Source organism: Marmota marmota, unplaced genomic scaffold (genome assembly GCF_001458135.2).
Source record: "Marmota marmota marmota unplaced genomic scaffold, marMar, whole genome shotgun sequence".
In the NCBI taxonomy this organism is placed as follows: domain Eukaryota; kingdom Metazoa; phylum Chordata; class Mammalia; order Rodentia; family Sciuridae; genus Marmota; species Marmota marmota.
This window is the reverse complement of record NW_025999999.1, coordinates 7,009,121-7,030,758: the sequence shown is the minus strand read 5'-3', so window position 1 is coordinate 7,030,758 and position 21,638 is coordinate 7,009,121. Positions and strand designations below refer to the sequence as shown.

The 21,638-nt window shown below is 37.8% G+C and overlaps 1 protein-coding gene across 13 annotated transcripts in view; it reads right to left on the bottom strand.

Annotated features, from left to right (window-relative positions):
* Nucleotides 1-1,172: 1,172 nt before the first annotated feature.
* Nucleotides 1,173-21,638, bottom strand: part of Btrc (beta-transducin repeat containing E3 ubiquitin protein ligase) — a 193,417-nt gene continuing 172,951 nt past the window's right edge. For all 13 annotated transcript variants that reach the window (XM_015494682.2, XM_048807190.1, XM_048807189.1 and 10 more), the window contains 5 exons: nucleotides 21,515-21,633; nucleotides 19,947-20,057; nucleotides 18,237-18,315; nucleotides 7,303-7,495; nucleotides 1,173-5,596 (listed from right to left, as the gene is read on the bottom strand). In XM_015494682.2, coding sequence (XP_015350168.1) covers nucleotides 7,334-7,495; nucleotides 18,237-18,315; nucleotides 19,947-20,057; nucleotides 21,515-21,633 — 471 coding nt within the window. In that variant the 3' untranslated portion in view covers nucleotides 1,173-5,596; nucleotides 7,303-7,333. The remainder of the gene's footprint in view (nucleotides 5,597-7,302; nucleotides 7,496-18,236; nucleotides 18,316-19,946; nucleotides 20,058-21,514; nucleotides 21,634-21,638) is intronic.

Sequence of the window (21,638 nt, the reverse complement as noted above, 5' to 3'; positions counted from 1 at the left end):
ACCCGCAACCCAGCATTAGGAACAGTGGCTACAGAACTGTCTTCCCAGGATATGCCATAGATCCTGATCCCTGGGGAAAGAGGTCTCGCACTGTTTGTAGGTGATGTCCAGAAACCTCTAGGTTCAGGTCCTGCTAAGTCCTGTGCTCAGGTGTCCAGCTGGCAAGGGTTGAAATCAAGTAGATGTTGGTGGCTGTGATCTTCGCTGACTCCCCATTCCCTGCTGCTCTCCAGGGTGCTGCCTATTGTTAGGGACCAGGTGCTCATTCGGTCTCTGGCAATATGAGTCCCCTTTCTTGCTGTTTTCTCACCTGCAAAAGGCTGGGTTTTCCTGGTGCTCTGCCAGTCTTCCGGCTCTAGTGGAAATTATGACCATGGCCTGAGTCTGCCTTAATGACCACAGTAGTGAGCTCAGATTGAGATAGGCAAAAAGGCTCAAGGACACCAAGCCTGGTCAGGTAGAGACCAGGCTTTTTAATATCTTTATTTTATTTATATTTATGTGGTGCTGAGGATCAAACCCAGGGCCTCACACGTGCTAGGCAAGTGCTCTACCACCGAGCCACAATCCCAGCCCCAAGTAGAGAGGATTATTAACCTTAAAAGCCTACAGGTTATAGGAATCAATTTTAACAAGGGTCCTACTTACGACAGAGGGAGGAGCAGAAAGGGAGAGTGCTTTTCTGCTTCAATCTTGTATCTACTCTCTAGGTTTGGTTTAAGGAGGAAGTGGGGTTCCACTTGGGAGCAGCAGCAATATTACCACTCAGGCAGTCAATTCTTACAACTTGTGGACTCTGGAAATGCTCCTGGAGGTGCGCTGACTTGGCTATAAGTGGATTAAGTGGGATGCAAGGGAGTCAGTCTTCTCACCTACTTAGAGGCAGAGGAAAACTTAAATTGTGGGCTAAAGTTGGGTTGTGGTTGGCTATAACCACCAGTTTGCAAATTAGGTATCACTTTGGCTTCAATCTGACCCAACATGAAATACAACTTTCATGCCAGGGGCCCTGTACTTCATGTCACCCAGCCCTGGCTTCTCTTGATCTTGCTCTCTCTCTCACATCAGATTGTATTAAGAGGTACTGTATCTACTGTGCACTCCTTGGATTTGTACACTGAAATATTACTGTTCTTTTGGTCTTTGGTCAAAGAGACAAGACACTTAGAAAATTCACTTTAATCTTATATTTGGAATTTAAATTACTTTTTTTCTGAACAGTTAAAAAAAACCAAACACACTCTATTGCCATGAACCTAGGTTGTGAACATACTGATACATTGACTACACATCACCATAACATAATCACAGAAGTTAAAGCAGTCAGTACTTAAGAATCTAGAGAACAAAGAGCCAAATCAACCAAAAGCTCTCAGGGAAGCTCTTATTTGTTGCCAGGCCTGTCCCCACAGCTGGAGTCCACTGAACATCCCTCAGAGTTGAGTCTGGCTGGGCTCCAGTGGTCACTGATTTGGGAAAGTGTTAATTTCCTTAGTACCCAGAAGTCTAAACTTGTAGTTGGTCTTTTCCTTCAGTGTCCATGAAGGGGAAGGCTCAGAGGGGAAGAAACATATTAAAACGCACATGCACAACCAATCAGGAACTAAGAGTCAGCTGGTTCCGTTGGGCAACAAATATTTCAAATGTTAGCTGGTTCCAGGAAATTTTAGATCATAGATGCTCGAATTCCAATAGAAGGGGTTTCCAGCTATCAATGCAGAAAGTTCCACCTGAAATCAGGCAGCCATGATCATTATCTTTTGGTTTCTCTACTCAAGGATTTCTGATGTCATAAATGAACCATAGGTTAAAAATATCAAGAAGCAAAGTTCAGTTTTTATTCCCCTGAGAGGGGGCTGTCCTTCTAGCACTGATTGAGACTATGGTTAGAATAAGGGGCTCTGGACTGTCAGTGATCAGCTGTGTGGACAAGACATGGGGAGACAACCCAGCTGGTGGGTTTTGGGTGTACCTGGAAGTCTGTTGAACTCGTCCAAATGGGGAATCAGCAATGTGGATTAAAGTCATATGGTAAACCTGATCACCAAAGAGTGTGATGGTCCCAGAATTGAGCTTGCAGCTTACCCCTCAGGCCTGCTTCTACTTCTGGGCTTAGTATTACCATCTAAGGCAAAATGAAGATGATAAAGTCAATAATACTAAGGTATCTAATCTAATTCTAGGAAAAGAAAAAAAAAAAGTAGCCCTAATTATTTCTAATATGTTCCACCCCTACCCTCAACCCCAAGCCCTCTGTTTCCACACACAGTCAAGTGCTAAATAAAGAATAGACCAACCACAGTTGTTCAGACCAATGGCAAGGGATGAGTGCCTATTTTCTTCTTTGCAGCTTTAATTGTACCAAAACAAAACAACAACAAAACCCCCCAAATGGGTGTTTGTTTTTTTTTTTTACAGAATGATTCAGGGGTGTCTAAGTGTCTTTTCCAGTTCAAAAACAAGTTATGAGGGCCATGCTTCATTACAGAGTTAAAAAAAAAAAAAAATCCCTGTCTCTGAAGTGAGGACACATCAGATTTTAGCCATGGGACAAGTATAAAAGGCCTCCTATCCATAATTCACATACACTTTCAGATTGCACTTAAGGAAGTAAAAAGGTATTTTCTCAGCAATGAAATACACACATGAGCAGCAAACCAGGCTGGTCTTGTCCAAGCAGCCTCAGTGTGAACAGAGAGGTCATACCTGTCTATAATAGGTGCAGCTGAGTGCACCTGCCTTTGAAAGGTTTCAGCCTATCTTTATAAAAGGTTTCTTTCAGGCCCTTCATTGCAAAGTAAATTTTAGTTTAAAGAGACCTACAATAGGGATACTTCATTTCAGAGCCAAGAGACATCTTTGGCTCCTTTCCTACCATTCCTTTAAATGTGTAGTGACTTCCTTTGTCTCTCTTTTCTTTTTAAAAAGGTCAAACTTTACATTTATTCTAGCCCAGTTGGGGATTAGTGATAATCAATTCCCACTGAAATCATGCAGAGATAGTAAGTGGGGTTTACCTTCTCTGGAAATGAACTTCTACTTACCTGATTATTTCTTCTACAATGAACTGGTAAATGACCCCCAGAGCTGAGAAATGTGAACAATTCAAGTTTTTCAGACCACTTAACTTCATTCCCATTTCCATCAGCAGAGAGGACAACTTGCACAATAATCTCAACTGAACTAATGGTTCTACATCTGCAGGGTCCAGCCCTGATCTCATGTATGATAGACTGGAAGAGCTTCAAACTGCCTTAGGATCAATGCACCTTCACTGAACCCAGATGTCAGAGCAAAATCCTGGACAGCAGTAAATGGTCAGCAGCTCCCACTTTTAAAAATTTTGCAGTGCTGGGGTAGAACCTAGGGCCTGACACATGCTGGGCAAATGCTCTGTCATGTAGCTACATCCCCAGCCTTGTTCCCATTTTGGAATAGCAGCATATAACAGAAGGGCTAGTAAAGTTATGGCTATTGGACAATATTTGAAACCCTTGCCTTTTTCATGTCTGTCCTGTGTGTTTTTCAGGGCTGACACCCCTCTATCTTCATCTGCAGCAAAATCCTTAACCAATCCAAAAGCCATTAATAGTCAACACAATAGACAAGGAACCCTGATAGTGGCTAAGTAAGAAACAATAGCATTTGGATAGCTGGGAAGGGAATTACACGAAGAAAATATTTCCCAGGCATAGGCATTACACTGGGAAGTATTTTCTGAATAATTTGAAATTAAAAGCTTTAAAAGTATTCATGAAGCAGGAAAGAAAAACGGCATTTGTATAACCTGCCTCTCTGTATGTAATGACAACATTCAATTGAGAAGGGAACACCTTCTTGCAAATCAGGGGGAAGAATGAGGATGTTCTACCATGCACTCCCACCCCCTTGCACTAAAGGTGGCCAGGCTAATGGTCACTTCCAACAGGCTTCCATTCTATTTGTATAGCAGCTGGTTAAAAGTGGCTCTCTTAAACTCAACAGGGTAGATTAGGAATAGAAGCAAAGGGCCTGATTGCTCAACTTCCAAGGGAAACAGGAGGCTGCCCTGTGGCCTCAGGGCCTGGGGGTGTGCCCAGGCCACCTCTCAGTAGGCTCACTAGTGCCTGGGGAAACAAACTGGGTATGCAGCCATGGTGCTCCCAGGATAGTGTGGCACAAGTGCCCTTACAGAGGGTCCATTTGTGTATGTTGTCCATCAACTTCCAGAGAAATTTTATTGATTGGGAAAGTAGAGAGCAAAATAAGGCCAAGAGGAGGAAGAAAAAGAAAGAGAAGGCAGTTTCTGCCCATTAATAAACCCTGTGTGCCAAACTTCACCCTGATCCTCTCTCTGGCAGCTTTGCCCTTTTGCAAATACTGGGTTTGGGAGAAGTAGAAGGAAGGTTCTGCAGTGCAAGGTTAAGGTTAGATTGATTTCTGAGAGATGGTATTTACTGGCCTAAATGAAAAAAAGTCAGCTTTCACTCCTGACCATCTCTTAAGCTACTCCACTGGTAGTCTTGGCAGTCAGGAGGAATTCAAAGATGTGAACCATTATGCATAGTGCACCAAGTGACTGGTTCTGGCCTTTTCAAACCTTTCTGTAGGCTGAGCCTTACCAGTGATTTAAGATGAAGTACAATGCTTTTTATTACACATCTAATTGTTAATGAGAGGAAATGCAATCAGCAACTCCTTTCCACACTCTACATGGAATCGAGGAGACTGCTGAGTCCAGAAAAGATGCAGCCATTGATGGAGCCCAGGAAACTTCTGTCCCCTCCCCTTCTTTGGGTGGGGAGAAGAAGAAGAGAGAAGAGTTGTAAATATGATGAGAGCATCATGTTCGAGAATCCACTGCCTCCACATGGTCACTTGCAACAAAAGTCTGGGCTTGAAATTGTCACTGAACACATTTAGCTCCAAGTGCTGCATTTTTCTAGTTGATCCACCTCATGTTAATTGAGGATATTCTCTTCACACACCTTCTTCTCAGGTTGAAGAGGGCTTGGTGGGGAGGGAAGAGGGACAGAAACAGAAAGAGGATGGAAACAGGAGGCCCAGGTCTTCCAGTGTATTTGTCTCCCCCATCCCCCAAGGATGTACAGGGTGCTGTCTCTCCCACACATAGTGGGCTGGGTTTCTCTGGCCAGGTGTAGACACTCCTGCAGTTAACAGGGGGACACAGGGCCCTGTCTGCCTGGAAGCTGCATCCTCCTGTCTCCTACATGGGGGTCATCTGGGGAAACTAGTTCTGCTTAATGGCAAAGCAAGAGAGATTATGGCAAAACACTAAATATATTTATAAGTCATCTTTGTCTGGAACCCAATGGGGGAGAAGCAGGTGCAGAGGGAAAGTGGGGAGAAGAGGGGAGGGGAGGTTTAAAAGTTCCAATCATTCACACAAGATAGAAGACATCTTCTGATAGCAGCACTGAAGCAGTTGGCTGTGCTGAGCAGACTGTCCTGGTCAGCTGTAGACCAACTATGTCCTAATAGGAGTCTCAAAGCCTTGCTCCTCACTGGTCCGGATATCCAGGTAGGAGTTTGATTGTTGCGGTTGTTGCTCATTCTGGTCTTGGCAGATACTTAAATACTGCAACTTTAATGAGTCCTGTGTGAAAACAGAACAAATAGTCATCAGCCCCTTTCCTTAAATTTTTCACTTGCTCTAAAAGTAAAAGAACATTCACTTAGCTGTCAATTGCAATAAAGGCTTGGGGGCCCTTCCCAATGGCTGCTTTCTGCCCATACCGCACAGGAACTTCTGTCAGAGGCCTAACTGGGGACTTTAAAAAAGGGTGAGATTTGCTGACATGCTCTGGGCACTAGTACTCAAGCAGTGACTCTGATGTCCTGAGGTTAAGAGTGACCAATAGTTGGGCATCAACCTTTCACCTGCTCCCTGAAATGGCAGAGCAGGCAGGAATGGCTTGGGGTTCTGCTGGAGTAGCCAGGAACCCAATGATGGCACTGAGAGAAGTGGGGGAATCTGGGGAAGCTAATCTTCATCTGGCTAGAGGAACTGTAAATGTAAGCACTAGAAGTGCTCCTGGTACCTTCAAAGACAGATGTATAGATGGTGGCTGGACACGTGCCTTGGAGATTAAAGTAGCAGGTGAGACTAGAGATTAAAACTTGAGAGTCATTTATATTGAGATGGGAGCTAAAATCTTGGGAAAAGAGAAGGCAGCTAGGGAAGTGAGCTTAGATAAGTCAAAATGCTCATGGATGTCTATGTTTTAGGGGTGAGAAGAGGAAGGAGACAAACAATCAGAGTTAGGACAAATAATACAATTGGGGACTAGGATTTTTGCTTAGTGGCCGGGCATATACCTAGCATGCCCTGGATTTAATACCCAGTACCTCTTCCTCGAAAATAAATAAATACATAAAAATGCAAAATATTGTAAGTCTAAGGAAAAGGAAATTTTGCCAGGTACATGATAATTCTAATATTTCATAACAATGACCACTTTTCACTAAAGGCTTATTATGTGCTAGGCACTAAGAATTTTACAAATAGTATTTCTGGGCTGTTTTCACAAGAGCTCTGTGAGGTGGGATCTGCACTCTCATTTCACTCATGAGCAAACTAAAGTCTGGGAAGTCTCTTGCCCAAGGGCACATAGCCTGTGTAATTTGGCTAAGGAGGCTGAGGAACAAGGAAACTGTCCTCTATGAGAGGGGCTGGACACCACCTTAGAAGGAACACTACAGAAAGAGGTGCAGACATGTAGTCAATGTGTACCTCTGACAAAAAAGCTGCAACCAGTGTGGGAAACGAGAAATGACAGCAACACTCCCTTGTAGCTGGTACCAAATTTCCTGAATTCTCAATAACCCAATGCATTTGTGAAGAGACCATGTATGATCTGAATATACCCAAATATAAAAAAAAACCTGGATATTTTAGGATTTTTACCTGCCTCAGAGAAGGGCTGGACAACTAAGTGGGAGGAATGGAACTCTTGGTAACTTCAGAGTAGCTGCTCCTGTTTTATAGGCTCTCTGGGTCATTACTTAAGATTTCAAACTGGTTCAAATATTATTTCATTTATATCCTTTGGAGCAGGAATGGTTCATTCTACTACTCAGGGAGAACCCCAGAATCCTCTAGAAATGAGCCTGGCTACCTTGGTAAAAGCAGTGCCCAGTGGGGCAACCCCTGCCCTGTCCTCACACACTGTCTGCTTTCCCTGCTTTATAAGGTTTGGTGAGACAAAGGGACTGAGAATGAGAAAGCTCCAAGAGGAGTACACCTTATAGCCAATATTACATTTTCTACCCACAGTGCCATATGCACAGTTGTTTTCATACCTGGGTAAGTATGAGGTCAGTATATGGTTGTTTATCTGGAGATGTAGGTGTATGTTCGAGAAGGGGAGCGGGGGGGCTCAGCTTGGGTTGCTGGATCATTTAGGAAGTCCCAGATGAGGATTGTGTCATCGTGTGAACTACTGACAATCTGGAATTCATCAAATTGGAGTCGGAAAACTCTTCCAGAATGCTCCTAAAGCAGAAACGAAAGGGTAAGAATTTGAAATACTTCAAAACCAAAAGGGCACAAATTCAGCCTCATATCTAAAGACACCTATGGAAAGGCTCTTTACCATTTAGTTGTTTCAAAAATACAGAGGGAAAACTTGATTTGGCTAAAGAGAGAATGGAAAAGTCAAATACTGGGCAGCTGATTTCACAAAGTAAAGTAATAATCTTTAGTCAAGGCAGTAAATAGCATCCTAGTTTCTCATTGCCAACTCTCCTTGGCTTGGCCTAGAGGAGCACCCTTCTTGGTACTTCCCAGGCCTTATTCTCCCTGTGTCTCTAAGTTTCTTCTACAGAGACTAAGGGGTATGAGCAATAATAAGAGGTGTGTTGGTAGATGCTTTCTGAACTTCCTCAATTTGTAAAACCATTTATAGATTTTCATGGTTTATCAACCAGCTTCCAAATTCATGAAAATCAAATGGTTGACTCTTACACCAAGTGGGTCTGAGCCTGGTCTAGTACATCACTGGTAGTAAACAACATAGTGCAAAGTACTCTCATGCCCCTTACTATCAATATTACTTCATTTTAATGTTATCACTATTTATTTGTTTCGCCAATCTTGAAATTCACATAAATACACCCATCTACTACATATTCTTTGGTGCCAGAGTTTCTTTTACTCAACATTATAAGATACTTCTCTGCTGTTACATACAAAACAGTAGTTTGTGGTTTATTTATTTATTTTTGTTACTGGCTGATATTCCACTGTATGAATATCCTACATTTATCTTTTCTCCTATTGGACATATAGGCTGCTTATAGTTTTTTAAATATTTTTTTACTTATTTTAAATATTTTACTTATTTATATGTGGTGCTGAGAATCGAACCCAGTGCCTCACACATGCCAAGCAAGTGTGCTGCCAATGAACCACAGCCCCAGTTTATAGTTTTTGATTACTGTAAATAAAGCTGTTGTGATTATGCATAGGCCTTTCAATGGACACTCGCATTTACTACACCTAGGAACAGAACTTCTGGTCCATGGAGGACATGTATGTTTTAGCTTCAGGGATACTACTGAAGTGTTTTAAAATTTATATCACTTAAGAGAGGAAAAAAAAGTTGTGTAAATTTATATTCCCACCAATAATGTATGAGTTCCAGTTGTTCACATTTTTATCAACACGCAACACTGCCATTCTTTTTTAGTTTAGTTTTGATAGGTCTCTAGTGGTTATTTTATTATGGTTTTAGTTAGTATTTTTCTTTAGGAAGTTGAAGTTGCTTTCCTCGTTTTCTCAGAGTCTTATCATGAATGTGTGTTTGTCAAGTGCTTTTGCTGCATTTATTGATAAAATCATGTGACTTTTCTTCTTTGGTTGTTGATATGACAGATTATATTAAATGATTTTTGAATTCTGAATTAGCCTTGTATTTGGAATAAATCTTACCTAGTCATGGTGTTACTATTTTCTTTATACATTGTTGCATTGTTGGATTCAATTTGCTCATATTTGGGCATTTTTTTTTTAATTTAAGAGTTATTCATTTTATTGACACATTACTACCTTTTATATAATTTCAGAAACTGTGAAAGAACTAAGCACAAGATTAGTAACAATATCATCCTTAAATATGAATCAAATATATTAATAAAAATTCTACTTAAAAAAGTAATATTTGTCATGCAATTTGTTTGCCTATTGTGGCAAAAATATAAGACAAAATTCACTATTTTGTCCATTTTTAAGTGCATGGTTCAATAATCTATTGACATTGTTGAGAAACGGGATCTCCAGAACTTTTTCATCTTGTAAATCTAAAACTCTATATCCATTAAACAAGTCCTTATTTCCCTGTCTCCCCATCTTTGCAATCACCATTCTACATTGTTTTTATGAATCAGTCTACTTTAGATACTTCATATAAGTGACATCCTACAGTATATGTCTTTTCATGGTCAGCTTATTTGACTTAGCATAATGTGCTCAGGTTCATCCATGTAGATGAAATCTATGGGACAGGAATTCCTTAAGGCTGAATAATGTCCCATTGTACCTGACACCACACTGTTGATGGACACTTGGGTTGCTTCCATTTCTTGGCTAATTGTGAACAAGACTGCCATGAATGTGAGTGTATAAATTGCTTTAAAGTCCTGCTTTCAATTCTCTTAGATATATACTTGAATGTGGGACTGCTGGATGGTGATCCTATCCTTTATTTTTTTGAGGAATTACCATACATCATTTTTCATAATGACTGCATAATTTTACATTATTCTTAAGATATAAACAAGCTCACATACTAGTTAGTGTCTATGTTCATGAGAAATACTGATCTGTAGTTTTCTTGTAATGTCTTTGTCTGGTTTTGGTATTAGGATTATGCTGGCTTCATTAAACGGGTTTTTATTCACTGTGCTTTTACTTGTAGAAGTGATTGGAGAAAATTGGAATAATTTCTTCCTTAAATGTATTTGATAAAATTCACCAGTGAACCCATCATCTGAGGCTTGTGTTCTTTGTTTTGAAAGGTTTTTAATTATTGATTCAACCTTGACAGATAAGATTGTCTACTTTTGTGTGAATTATGGCAGATGGTATCTTTCAAGGAACTGGTCCATTTCATCTAGAAGACCAAATCTGTGGGCATGAGTAGTTCATCACACTCTGTAATCCTTTCAATATTCATGGAGGCTGAAGTAATGTCATTCTCTTTTATTCCTTATGTTAGTAACTTGTGTCTTTTCTCAGTTTCTGGCTCATTGATTTTATTGGTGCTTTCAAAGAACCAGTTTTTGGTCTTGATTTTCTCTATTGATCTCCTGTTTTCAATTTTATTGAGTCCTCTTTTTTGTGGAAGTACTAGGGATAGAGCCCAGAACATTACATACAGATAATGATTATTAATAATCATATTCCTTTTAAAATTGTATTTAGAGATAGGGTCTTGCTAAGTTGCCTAGGCTGGTGTTACACTCCTGATCCTTCTGTTTCAGCTCCTGAGCTGCTGGATTACAGGCATGTACCACCATACTTGGCTTCTTTTCTATTCTTATTTTGGACTTCACTTGATCTTCTTTTAGATTCCTCAAATAGGAGATCAGATTATTGATTTTGGATTTTTCTTCTTTCCTATAATATGCTTATAAATTTCCCTCTAAGCACTGTTTTCATTGTATCCCACTAATTTTAATAAGTTGTATTTTCATTTAGTTGAAATACTTTTCAATTTCTCTTGAGATTTTTCTGACCTATGCATTATTTAAAAGTGGGTTGTTTAATCTCCACATTTTTTTGAGATACTCTAGCTATCTCTTGTTGATCTCTAGTTTAATTCCACTGTGGTCTGAGAGAATGCATCCTATGATTTTTCTTCTTTTTAAGTTATCAATTATGGATCTTTACTTTATTTACTTATATGCAGTGTTGAGAATTGAACCCAGTGCCTCACACATGCTAGGCAAGCGCTTCACCACTGAGCCACCACCTGGGCCCAAAATGATTTCTATTCTTTCAAATTTGTTAAAGTATGTTTATGGCCCAGACTGTGGACTATCTACCTTGGTGAACGTTTCATGTGAGCTTGAAAAGAATGTGTTGGATGAAGCATTCTACAAACTTCAGTTATATCCACCTGAATGATGGTGCTGTTGAGTTCAACTATGTTCTTACTAAATTTATTGTCTGCCAGATTTGCCAATTACTGATGGGGCTGATGAAATCTCAACTATAATAGTGGATTCACCTATTTTTCCAGCAGATCTGTCAGGTTTTTTTGGTTCAGTTTATTTATTTATTTATTTTTGCCTTTTGATGCTCTGTTGTTAGGTGCACATATATCAAAGACTGTATGTCTTTTTGGTGACCTGGCCCATTTATCAACATTCCTTGCTCTGAAGTCTGGTTTGTCTGAAAACAAACAAACAAACCAAAAGGACAAAAACAAACAAAAACCAGCCATGGGGAAAAATACATTATATACAGAGGAATGAAGATAAATAACTTCTTATCAGAAACCAAGCTAGAAGAAAATGAAATGACAATGAAAAGCTGCAAAATGTTGTCAACCTAAAATTCTTTAACCAGCAAAAGTATCTTTCAAAAATGAAAGCAAAATAAAGACTTTTTCAGACAAATAGAAGTTGAAGGTTTGTTACTAGTATATCTAAATATGAACTGTAAAAGGAAGTTCTTTAAGCAGAAGGAAAGTAATATCAGATGGAAACTTGGATTTATACAAAGGAATGGAGGGCAACAGAAAGGTAAAGGCCTGAGTAAAAATAAATTACTCTTCATTTTTTCCATTTAAAAATTTCCTTAAGGGCTGGGATGTAGCTTAGTAGTAGAGCTCTCACCACTAAAGGCAGGTATGGTCACAATGATTAAAAAACAACACACAATTATATGCTGAATCTTGAGAAATTCATTTTAAATATATAGACATAGTTACGTTAAGCCAGGCGCAGTGGTGCACGCCTGTAATCCCAGCCCCTCAGGAGGCTGAGGCAGGTGGATCGTGAGTTCAATGCCAGCCTCAGCAAAAGTGAGGCACTAAGCAACTCAGTGAGATCTTGTCTCTAAATAAAATACAAAATAGGGCTGGGGATGTGGCTTCGTGGCCAAGTGCTCCTAAATTCAATCCCAAGTACCCCTGTCCCACCAAAAAAAAAAAAAAAGCCATCATTAAGACATAGGAAGGGGCTGGGGATGTGGCTCAAGCGGTAATGTGCTTGCCTGGCATTCGCGGGGCGCTGGGTTCAATCCTCAGCACCACATAAAAATAAAATAAAGATGTTGTGTCCACCGAAAACTGAAAAATAAATATTAAAAAATTCTCTCAAAAAAAAAGATATAAGAAGTTTGCATGTATCTAGTAACAGGTTAAAAACACAGGAAGCAAAAGCTGTCAGAAATGAAAGGAGAAATAGACAAATCAAGAATTACAGTGCAGATAAAAAATTCCTTTCTCAATAACTGGGACGACAATATGGCATAAAGAGTCCACTATTATGTATAATTACAATGTACCAATAAAAAACTGGTAAAGACAAACAGAAAATCACTAAATATTCATAAGACTTAGATAACATTATAAACCAACTTGACTTAATTGACATTTCCTGGGATGCAACTAAAGCAGTAGTTAAGAGTCACAGACATATTTAAAGTTTTAAATGTTTATATTAAAAAGAAAGGCCAAATTCAGTGATCTAAGCTTTCTACCTTAAGAAGGCAGAAAAAGAAAACTCAGCGAGAAAAAGCAGACATAACTCTGATCCTACAGACATTATAGATTTAAGTAAGAGTACGATGAATAACTTTATTTCAATAAATTGGATAAAAGAGATGAAATGACCAAATTGCTTGAAAGATAATGTCTTAAAACTAATTTCAGAAGAAACATTAAATCTGACCAATACCAAATATGTATTAATTTTAATTTAATTTGTAATTAAAACTTTCACAAAGAAAACTCCAGGCCCAGATGTGCAACTGGTAAATTCTGTCAAATATTTAAAGAAGAGTAATATCATATCTAGAAAAATTCAGAAAATAAAGGAGGGAATTTTTCCAAAGTAATTCTGTAAAACCACTTTACCATGAAAGCCAACCAGAAACATAAGGAAAAAAAAAAAAAAGCAACAAAACCAATGCCCCTTACGAACACTGACACAAATAAATTCTCCAAAGGATATCAGCAAAGAGCCAGGCTTGGTGGCATACGCCTGTAATCCCAGAGGCTCGGGAGGCTGAGGCAGGAGGATTGAGAGTTCAAAGCCAGCCTCAGCAACTAGTGAGGGCCTAAGCAACTCAGTGAGACTCTGTCTTTAAATAAAATACAAAAATGGGCTAGGGATGGGGCTCAGTAGTTGAATGTCCCTGAGTTTAATCCCCTGATATTCCTGCTCCCAAAAAGATTTCAGCAAAGTGAATCCAACAATATAAAATCAATGTACTACACTAATTAAAAGAATAAAAGTGAAAACCACACTGCTATACTGATGAACACACAAAGCATTTAAAAATCCAACATTAATTCCTAATAAATACTCTTGGCAATCTAGAAACAGAAAAGAACTTCTTAATTCCCTAATAATGAATATCTATGAAAACCCACAGGTGACATCTCTCATCCCTATCCCCTCAACCTCTTTCTCCCTCTCCACATACATAGTTCAAGACAATGCTTTCTGCCTAAGAGCATGAATAAGGAGGACATTCACTCTTACCAATTCTTTTAACATTGCTCTGGGGGTGCGATCCAGGGTAATAAAACAAGAAATTGGAGAAAAAAAAAGGTATATTTAAAAATAAAGTAGATAGATTAGAAGTGAAAGTTTATATTTCCATATATTTGCAGTGAGTAGCACTTCTCTCTGCTTTTTTTTTTTTTTTTTTTTAAACACCCCTAGTGTTGGGGAGGGAACCCAGAGCCTTATACATACTAGCAAACTAGGCAAGTACTCACTCTGCTGCTAAACTATATCCCCAGCTCTACTTGCAGTGACTTATAAGAAATTGAAGTTTAAAAATACTATATCCAGTAGCATTAAAAAAAAAATACTCAGGGACAAATATAGCAAAAGACATGCAAGAACTTTACAAAGTGAGCTATAAAAATCTGCTAACAAATTCAAAGAGACCTAAACAAATGGAAAGATATTCTGTTCATGGATCAAAAAAGACTCAATATACACTAACGAGAAATCAATTTTTCCCAAATCAATCTAGATCCAACACGATTCCAATAAAAATTCAGGAGACTCTTTGTTCAACTTGCCAAACTAACTCTAAAATTCACATGAAAATTCAAAGAATCTAAAGAATCCAAAAAACTCTGAAGAAGACAAAATTGTGGGACTATACTGCTTTACTTCAAGTTACTAAAAAGTTCAGATAACTAGAAAGCATGATAGTAGATCAAGATTGACAATGGAAAAGAGAGAGACCCATATCTATACAGTCAATTCATTAAAATTTTTTTTTTGTAGTTGTAGATGGACAGAATGCCTTTATTTTACTTACTTTTATGTAGTGCTAAGGATCGAACCCAGTGCCTCACACATGCTAGGCAAGCGCTCTGCCACTGAGCCCCAGCCTCAGCCCCAATTCATTTTTGACATGGTTGTAAAGACTATTTAGAAAATAGCCTTTTGAACAAATGATGAACAAATAAAGCATTGGATATAAAAAGAGCCCTTCTCCCCCAAGCCCCTTTGATCTATACCTTGTACTATTTTAAAAAATTAACTTGACAGACATAGTGGCACTCGGGAGGCTAAGACAGGAGGATTCATGAGTTCAAAGCCAGCCTCAGCAACTCAGTGAGACCCTGCCTCTAAATAAAATACAAAATAGGGATAGAGATTTGGCTCAGTGGTTAAGTGCTCCTGGGTTCAATCCCTGGTACACACACAAAAAAATTCAAACCCAAAACCCAAACCAAAAACACCTCAACAACAATAACAAAAACAAACAAACAAACAAACCAAACCAAACCAAAATGGACCACAGACCAAATATAAACCATCTAACTATAGAGCTTCCAGAGAAAACAGAGGGAAAAATTTTGTGACTTTGGATTAGGTAAAGATTATTAAAGGGCTGGACCTGTGGCTCAGTGGCAGAGTGCTTGCCTAGCACGTGTGGGGCACTGGGTTCAAGTCTCAGCACCACATAAAATTAAGAAAGGTACTGTGTCCATCTACAACTAAAAAAATTTAAAAAAAGATTATTAAAGACATAATAGAAAATAACACAAGTCCTAATAGAAAAAATTGATACACTAGACTTAAAAGTACTATTTTGCTTTGTTTTGTTTTTTTGAGATGAGGTCTTGCTCTGTTGCCCAGGCTGGTCTTAAACTCATGGACCGAAGGGGTCCTACACCTCAGCTTCCTGGGTAGCTGGGACTACAGGTGAATACTACCATGCGTGGCAAAAACTTTTTTTTTTTTTTTTTTAATCCTCTTGCCTCAGCTTCCAGAGTAGCTGGGATCACAGGCATGTGCCAATGTGCCAGCAAGAACTGCTTTTAGAAAGACTTTAATAAGCCATGGACTGGGAGAAAATATTTGCAGATCACAAACCTGATAAGAGATTTTTAGTCCAGAATATATAAAAGAGAAAATTACTATATTAAAAAATGAGCAAAAGATTTAAATAGATACTTCACATTAAGAGAAGATATATTGATGACAAATAAAAACATGAATAGAAGTGGGTATGGTGGTGCATGCCTGTAATCCCAGTGATTGGGGAGGCTGAGGCAGGAGGGTCACAAGTTCAAAGCCAGTCTCAGCAATTTAGCAACTTAGCAAGAACTTGTCTCAAAAAATAAAAAGGGCTAGAGATATAGCTCAGTAGTAAAGCGTCCCTGGATTTAATTCCCAGTACCCTCCCCCAAACCAACCAAACAAAAAACCATAAATAGATGCTCAACATTATTAATCAAATGAAAACCATAATGAGGTACTACTATTGGTACCACACTTATTAGAATAACAAAAATTAAAAAGATGGTGATATATATATTGGTTAAGTACTCAAGACATGTATATAAATGACTTTAGAAGCTTTATTTCTAGTAGTAGCTTAAAAAAAAGAGAACAACTCAAATATTCATTAACTGGTGAATGAATAAATTGTGGTATAACCATACAGTGGAATACTACTCAATAATTTTTTTTTCATGGTGTTGGGGATTGAACCCAGGGCCGTGTGCATGCTAGGCAAGCACTCTACCAACTGTGCTTCAACAGTTTTATAAAAAGAATGAATTATTGATATATATCAATAACATGAGTTACCACAAAGTAATTTATGCTTGGTTAACAAGAGGCAAAAAAGAAACAGTATTGATTCATTTTCATAAAATCCTAGAAAATGCAAACTAATAAATGCTGAAAGATAGCAGATCAGGAGCTGCCTGATTAAGGCACAGTAATGTAGGATGGGATGGAATGAGAAGGGATTACCAAAGGGCATGAGGATATCTTTAATACCTATGGTTTTACTGGTATACACATGTCAAAACTGATTAAATTGTATACTTTCAGTATGTTCACTTTACTAGATACTAATTTTACCTTAATAAATTTGTTTTTAAAATAATTCAATAAATAACAGTCACAAGATCTGAACAGACACTTCACAATAAGAGAGGTTAAATGTGTGAAAAGATAGTCAACATCATGAGTTATCACAGAAATGCAAATGAAAATGACAATGAGATACCACTACACACTCACTCAAATGGCTGTAATTTTTAAATAATACTAACAATACTAAATAAGGCTAGCAAGGACGTGGAAAAATGGAACTCTCATATATTGTTAAGAAAAAAAATGCCACTCTGGGAGGTGGCTTGGTGGTTTCCTTTGAATTTTAATGTATAACAGGATTCAGAAATTGCACTCCTAGATATTTACTCAAGAGAAATGAAAACAGTATGGACATAAAAATCTGTAGAAGAATTATTCAGTGGCTTTACTCTAAATCAACAAAAATGAAACATTCCAAATGTTAACTGGTGAAGAAAAAACAAACTAGGTCATACACACAACGGAATACTACTCAGCAATAAGAAGGAACAAAGTACTGACACATGCAAAAATATTGATTAGTTGAAGATTAAGTGAAAAAAGCCAAACTCAAAGGCTACATACTAAGATTTATATGATATTTGTAAGAACGCAAAACTAGGGATAGAAATCAGATGAATGGTTACTAATAATTGTTAGGGGTTGGGAGAATATACTGATATGAAGAAGCATGAAAGAACTTCTGGGGATGATGGAAATGTTCTGTATCTTAACTTCATTTTACAATAGTAAAATTCATGGAAGTACACTAAGAAAAAAGATAAATTTTGCTGCATTTAAGTTACATCTCAAAATCCAGATTTGTCAAAATTATTGTAAATGAAAGAAAGTATACATTTCAAAAGACATGTGTGAAACATGCAGGGAAAGCTTGTCTGTTGCTAAAAGAATGTGCTTTAAACCCAACAAGGAAAACAAAGAAACATATCCCCCCTTTCTTTTCCAGAGCGGAGACCACAATGTTGAGAGTCAGGATTTAGTACATCAGGTTTTGAATGCTTGCTCTTGACTTTTTCCTGAGTCATATAAAAGATTCTGTCCATCCTGGGGTCCCACCTAATCTTCTAATCTCAGCATTTGCCAATCTAGACCCTTGGTAACAAAATGGTAAATAATATAGTGCTTCTGAAGATGACATTCTTCTTTTTGACTCATTTCTTTTCCCGTGTCAAGATGTTCAGATGGGGCCATAAAGGGAATAACAAAGACGGGATTTAAGTTATGGGAGGCACTATCCCATGAATGGGATGCAAAACTAAGGGTTGATCAGAGGGTTCTTATATTCCCAAGGTACTTTTTGCAGGCACAGGTGTGCTGGTCCTCAGATTCTGGACAGGTTCCAATTTGAGTAATTATATTCTCTCTTCCTTAGCACCCCCCCATCCCCCACTTGCTGTTTCTGGTGGATACAGAATTCTTATTCACTTCCTGTACTATACTGCTGAAGAGTTGCTGTGCAGCTGTTAAACAGCTGCCACATTCCTCTCCATGTATAGTCTCTAAAGCACTTTTGGATGAAAGGCACTACATAAATATATTTTATTGTCATGTATTAGAGGACTTTACACTTAGTAGTAGATTTTGTGAGATTCTAACTCTCAAATCCAGGTCTATATTTCCTACCATACCAACAATAAGGCTCTTACCACAAGGGTCCGTAGACAGAGAGTCCCTGCAGGAGCACGGGGGTCCAAAGCAGCCACAAGATCCCACACTTTAATTTTTCTAAAAATCAAAAAGGAGATCAAAATCTCAGAAGCAAAATTAAGGGAACACAGGAAAATGACAGAAAAAAGTCATGGTAATCAATATGGATGGTAAATACAGTTTATATTAAAAATCCAGCTCATAGAAATAATATTCTTTTTTTTTTTTTTTTGAAACTTGGTTCTTACATTCATTCTTGGGTAAAGGTTATTGGTCTTAACAGGAAAAATGTAAATGATTAACCTAAAAATTAGCAATAAGTTAGCTTTAGCCAAGTTATATCTACACTTCAGGCTAAAGAGCTCTCGTGTATTAGAATTCTTAAGAGATTACTCAGAACTAGACATCTACAACTCTGAGGTACCTTTTTTGTGGTCTAAGAATGTTCGTTCACATATACTGGAGGACTGAGATCCATTTAAGAGTTCTAGATTTTATATTAGAAAACACTTATGTTTCCATTTAAGTAGGAAAAATTCACCTCTTCCGAAAATCAAGGTATACAAAAGAAAAACCTCAAAAAAGGTTGGTACAGACAGTCCAAAGCCTTAACCTTGACCTATCTGAACATGTCATTACAGCTTGAATAGTTTCTCAAGGGTAGGACAGTAATGGCTGACTCAAAGCAGAGGAAGTGCTGGTTATACTTTTTGATGCTTGGGTCAGCTTACTATATAGTCAGCAGAGAACTAAGACAATATTGCTAGTTTCTGATATTTAAATAGTTGCCAATATTTGAATTATAGCCTGCTCCCCCTGCCACACCCCAAATCAGGAACCTTGACAAAAAAAAAAAACAATGCTTCATAAATGGGTAACTTTTTTTTTTTTAAAAAGACATTCTTATCCCTTCATCAAATTTTTAAAAATATATTTACTTTATTTATTTTTATGTGGTGCTGAGGATCGAACCTAGTGCCTCACATGTGCGAGGCAAGCACTCTACGGCGAGCTATAACCTAGCCCCTAAATGGGTAACTTTTTATATTCACTTACTTGTATTTACTATTGTTAGACACAGGATCCATTCATAGCATGAATGGATTCTAAAACCATTGGAAATTAGGCTGAAGAAAATAAAGATTAACTTTTAGGAATCACTCAAAGAATTCCAAATCAAAGAGGGGTGTGAAGAGTACTTGCTTAGCATGCATGAGGACCTGGGTTCCATCTCCAGTATCTGCCCCACCCCCAAATCAAGAGATCAAATTCAAGGCCTTAGATACTGCCCTTGAGTGTTTCCATTTATTAATAAGTTACCATTTTATATGCATATGTCATATTGGGTTTGTCTGATTTTTTGCTTTATAAGGTAAAAACAGACAAAGATATAATCAAATAACTAAAATAATAATAAAAGTCAGTGCAAAACGAGTGCAATAAAATAACTGGAAAGAATATTTGAGAAAATAATGTAGAGATTAATGAATAGATTAAAGAAATACTGTACAATGTACAAACTTTTAGAAATAAGGAAAGATTATATTTAACATCATAAACTAGAAAGAATTAAGATGAGGACAGAGAAAAAAATTTTTTTTGTTCTGGGGACTGAACCCAGGGGACTCATGCATGCTAAGTATACACTCTACAACTGAGTTATTCCCTCAGTCCTTAGATTTGTTTTTTAACCTTGTTAGCAAACTCACCCATCATAGGCCCCACTGACTATCCTCTTGTTATCAAATCGAATACAACGCACCAATTCCTCATGACCTTCTAATACTCGTAAACATGCACCACATTCAATGTCCCATAATCTGGAAGAGAACATCGAGTCAAGTCAATTTTCATATGTTCTTTTCTAATCTTGGAATGTTACAATGAAATACTTCATTATGTCTTTTAAAGACAAAAATAAGATCAATAATCATTCATATAAAAGTATATGGCTTTCAGTATAATTTATTTCCTCTCTGCCATATAACTTGGGCAGAAAAATGTATGACTTAAGTTCAAATACATTATGTATTTTCTTTTAAATCTTTTTTTAGTTGTAGATGAACACACAGTATCTTTATTTATTTTTATGTGGTGCTGAGGATTGAACCCAGTGCCTCACACGTGTTTTACCACTGAGCTACATCCCCAGCCCTCATTATGTATTTTCAAAGCACAATGCTTTCTATAATTCTGTATCCATGTTCTCTCAGGAATAAAAAGGACAAATTCAAAGCACATAGTTCCCTAGGAAGGAAATGACCAAGTCAGGAGAGTAATGCTTCCTGAAATCAATAAGAATGAGATGTAGATTGTCAGTGACATCTGGCCCTCACAAAGCATCTCCACTTCTGCTACTGAGGAACATTCTCTGCTCTCAAGGTAGTCTTTTCCATGTAATGGAAATGTGAAGCCAGTTCTGAAGGAGTTTTGTATAATAATTTAAAAAACTGTATGCTTTTAGAAAAATTCAAGTGATTTCGAGGAATGATAATTTCCTTAGATATATAACAATAGCTCTGTTTTGCTTTTCTATTTCTTAAGCTGTTGTTTTTTTAAATGGCCTTTTTATTTTCTTAGTTCTTAATTGAAGAGAGGGGGAAAACAGATAAATCTTCCAAATTCTTTTTATTTTTGTGGTGCTGGGGATTGAACCCAGGGACTTGTGCATGCAAGGCAAGCACTCTATTGAGCTATATCCACAGCCCAAATCTTCCAAATTCTAATGGTATCTGTGTCATTCATCTTTGATATGGGGAAAAACATACAAAAAAGTACTTCATTTTGTGGATACCTCATGATTTTAAAGACAGGTGACTGGCCAATTATGTAATTCTAAGACAAGAGCACACAATTTGTAGTAGGGAAATATACATATATTTAATAACAGCAACAAAGGGAAAAGTCCCCCCTATTATTATTTTTTTCCTTATTTTCTCTTACCTATTATATATCAGCATTTTTCAACAGCAGACAAAAGAAATTGTACAAGAATGGCCTTAAACCTCTATCCACCTGTTTTACTTCCTTACTGAAGCAGTACCTCTAAAATAGGTCTATCGGGTGACAAAACTGTTACAAGAAGGAAACACATCAACAAAAACCTTTGTTATGGTTCTTTTCTGCTTGGGGCAAACTTTTGACTTGTAAAAAGACACAAAAAGGAAAAATATTTGATTATAAACATAACATAGTTAAAGATTTGTAAGATCTGTGAACAATTACTGAATGGGAGGATAATACTGATCCCTTCTGGGAAAGGGCACTTGCTGCTCACCTGATAGTGTTGTCAGAGGAGCCACTCACCACCAGCCTGTCTCTGTACTGCAAACAGGCAATCCCTCGTTTGTGTCCATTTAGGGTCCTTACAAATTCACAAGTACTTGTGTTCCACACCTGAG